At 49.5% G+C, this 2,500-nt stretch overlaps 1 protein-coding gene across 8 annotated transcripts in view; it reads left to right on the top strand.

Annotated features, from left to right (window-relative positions):
• The window catches only part of sobpa (sine oculis binding protein homolog (Drosophila) a), a 36,030-nt gene that overhangs the window by 16,762 nt on the left and 16,768 nt on the right, over positions 1 to 2,500 (top strand). For 5 of the 8 annotated variants that reach the window (XM_076985606.1, XM_076985607.1, XM_076985611.1 and 2 more), the window contains 2 exons: positions 1,051 to 1,202; positions 1,814 to 1,837. In XM_076985606.1, coding sequence (XP_076841721.1) covers positions 1,051 to 1,202; positions 1,814 to 1,837 — 176 coding nt within the window. The remainder of the gene's footprint in view (positions 1 to 1,050; positions 1,203 to 1,813; positions 1,838 to 2,500) is intronic. The other 3 variants (XM_076985613.1, XM_076985608.1, XM_076985612.1) reach the window with 1 other exon arrangement.

The following is a 2,500-nucleotide window of genomic DNA, read 5'->3' on the forward strand; positions in this document are numbered from 1 at the left end:
ACCACACACACACACACACACACACACACACACACACACACACACACACACACACACACACACACACATAGTGTTCTTTGTATATTTTAATCACACATGTACATGTACACAGTGTTGCTTGTCTATTTTAAATCATGAAGTAGCGTACACCTATGTGTGCCTGTGTGTGAGGGGGCAGTGTTTCTATTAACGTAATTGTGAAAGTCCAGAGAATGAGTCAGACTTGATCTGTCGTTAGCTAACGGTCTGCAGGTTCCTCTGACTTCAGGACGCGCTTTGTATGATATATACGCGTCTTTTTCTAGTCTTTTTCCTGCCCATCACTAACTGGCATGACCTGTTTTGGTTACTGAAGAAAGAAGCTTTGTCCATTCATACACTACCATGGTGTACGAATGACCCGGCTGCCAACAGCTGAAGAAAAATATACCAGTGATAAGATGTTGCAAACTAAGAACGGAAAATGCATCTGCTGAAGGTTTCACGATGCACGATGGGTCAGAGCAGCCTGGTCCCTGGGGCAGGTCGTCCTCAAGGTGGGCTGGTTCGCCCGAGGCAGGTCGTCCCCCCGGGCTGGGCTGGTCCTCTGGGTGGGCTGGTCCCCCGGGTTGATCCAGCTGGTTCCACTGGGTGCTCTGGTCCCCCAAGGCAGGTCGGTCCCCCTGGGTGAACTGGTCCTCAGGATGTTCTGTGCAGCCCAGTTTAAGTGTTCCCAAGACTCGTCCACAAACACTGGCTGAGCTGGACAGTAGTGTTAATATATCACAACATTTTTCACATATGGCCCACTTTCACACACACTTTGCAGTTGATAAAAATATATTACTATACAATACGTTTATGGTATAATGCACCATATGTGTCTTCATATGAAATATATGTTCCAGTTCAATGCCACATGCTTATTTATAGATGTTTAGTGTCTAGTGTTTAATATGTCAACATGGGAAATCCCACAGGTCACAGCATTTATTTCTCTCTCTCTCTCTCTCTCTGTCCTTCTCCCTTTCCGTCCACCCTCCCCTCTCTCCTCCTTCCTCTCTTCCTCAGAGGAGGACATGTCCAACGTTCAGATCATGTGTGCCTGGTGTCAGAAGGTGGGCGTGAAGCGCTACTCCCTCAGCATGGGCTCCGAGCTGAAGAGCTTCTGCAGCGAGAAGTGTTTCGCCGCCTGCCGCCGCGCCTACTTCAAGCGCAACAAGGTATCCGCCCCTCCCCTTCCCCACCCATGCTCCGCCCCCTCCCCCTCCCCGGGCCAATCAGGCCGCCTCGCGTCGACCACGCCTCTTCCTCTCTGCTCTAACCCGTCCACACATGCTCAGTGTTGCCAACCTGTTTGAGGCTTTAAACATCCAGAGGCACTTATCCGGGATCAGTCCAAGAATAGCATTTTACGAATATTAAAATATTCGTAAAATTTTAAGAATATTACGTAATATTATTAAAATTTTAAGAATATTACGAATAGCGACTAAAGACAGAGGGAGCTGTTCCACAATCAGCCCTCGTCCCTAAATAGTGGACTAATGGTCTCTAGAACCTCAATTCCGTTATTTCGGAACAAACAAACAAGTCGTGATTGGAAATCCAAAGCTCTCTGTGAGCACGTGATCTGCATTTAACATAATCTTCATCATCACCACCTTCAGGCGATGTTTGAGACGTTTTTACCAAGGCTGCAAGGCTTTAGGAAGTTAGCATGGCATGGAGGTGGTCACTCACGTTTGAGCCTCACGTTTTAGCCTCACGTTTCCAGCCTCACGTTGGTTTGAGGGTGGGGTACTGACTGTGTGCTTTCTCTCTTACACCCAAGCTGGGATTTGTAAGGAGTTGTAATGTAAGTATGCTGTATTTAACATCCTCCCTCTCTGCCTGTGTGTGTGTCAGAAACCTCTCCCATTTAGAGCTGTTCGCTGTTCTCCTAGAGACTCACTATCTCACGGACACTCACGCCAGTGCCTGCTCGCGCGTGCACGCCCACGCACGCGCACGCACGCACGTGCACGAGCATCCACATGGACACACACGCACCGTCGTGCACTGTGCGTGTGCCTGCATGGTTCACGCGTCCGAGCGCACACGCAGCCCCACTCCCTCTCCGCCACACCCATCGACCACGCACACACACACACACACACACACACACACACACACGCACACGCTTCTTCCTGTCCAACGGAATCCCATACGAACATGTATCTCACATCTAGCACCGCCTGTGTCCTCTGACCGTGTCTGGTTTTGACTCGTGACTGTACCGATGGTACATCGTAAGTGATCCGTAATAACGTCGCAATACGCTCGTGGCAAGACTCGTGCGAGGGAGACGTCACGTGCACGGACTTCCTCTTTTAGATATGCACTTCCTGCTGTATTGCTCGTTCTTGGCCCTGTGTTGGGAGTTTCTTTACTTTGCCTGTCTTTCTTTACTTGAGAACTGGTGTATAAAAGGCTTCAGGCTGACTTCTCTGCCAGACCTTAGTCCCTGGTGCCGTTCATT

Source organism: Brachyhypopomus gauderio, unplaced genomic scaffold (assembly GCF_052324685.1).
Source record: "Brachyhypopomus gauderio isolate BG-103 unplaced genomic scaffold, BGAUD_0.2 sc43, whole genome shotgun sequence".
In the NCBI taxonomy this organism is placed as follows: Eukaryota; Metazoa; Chordata; class Actinopteri; order Gymnotiformes; family Hypopomidae; genus Brachyhypopomus; species Brachyhypopomus gauderio.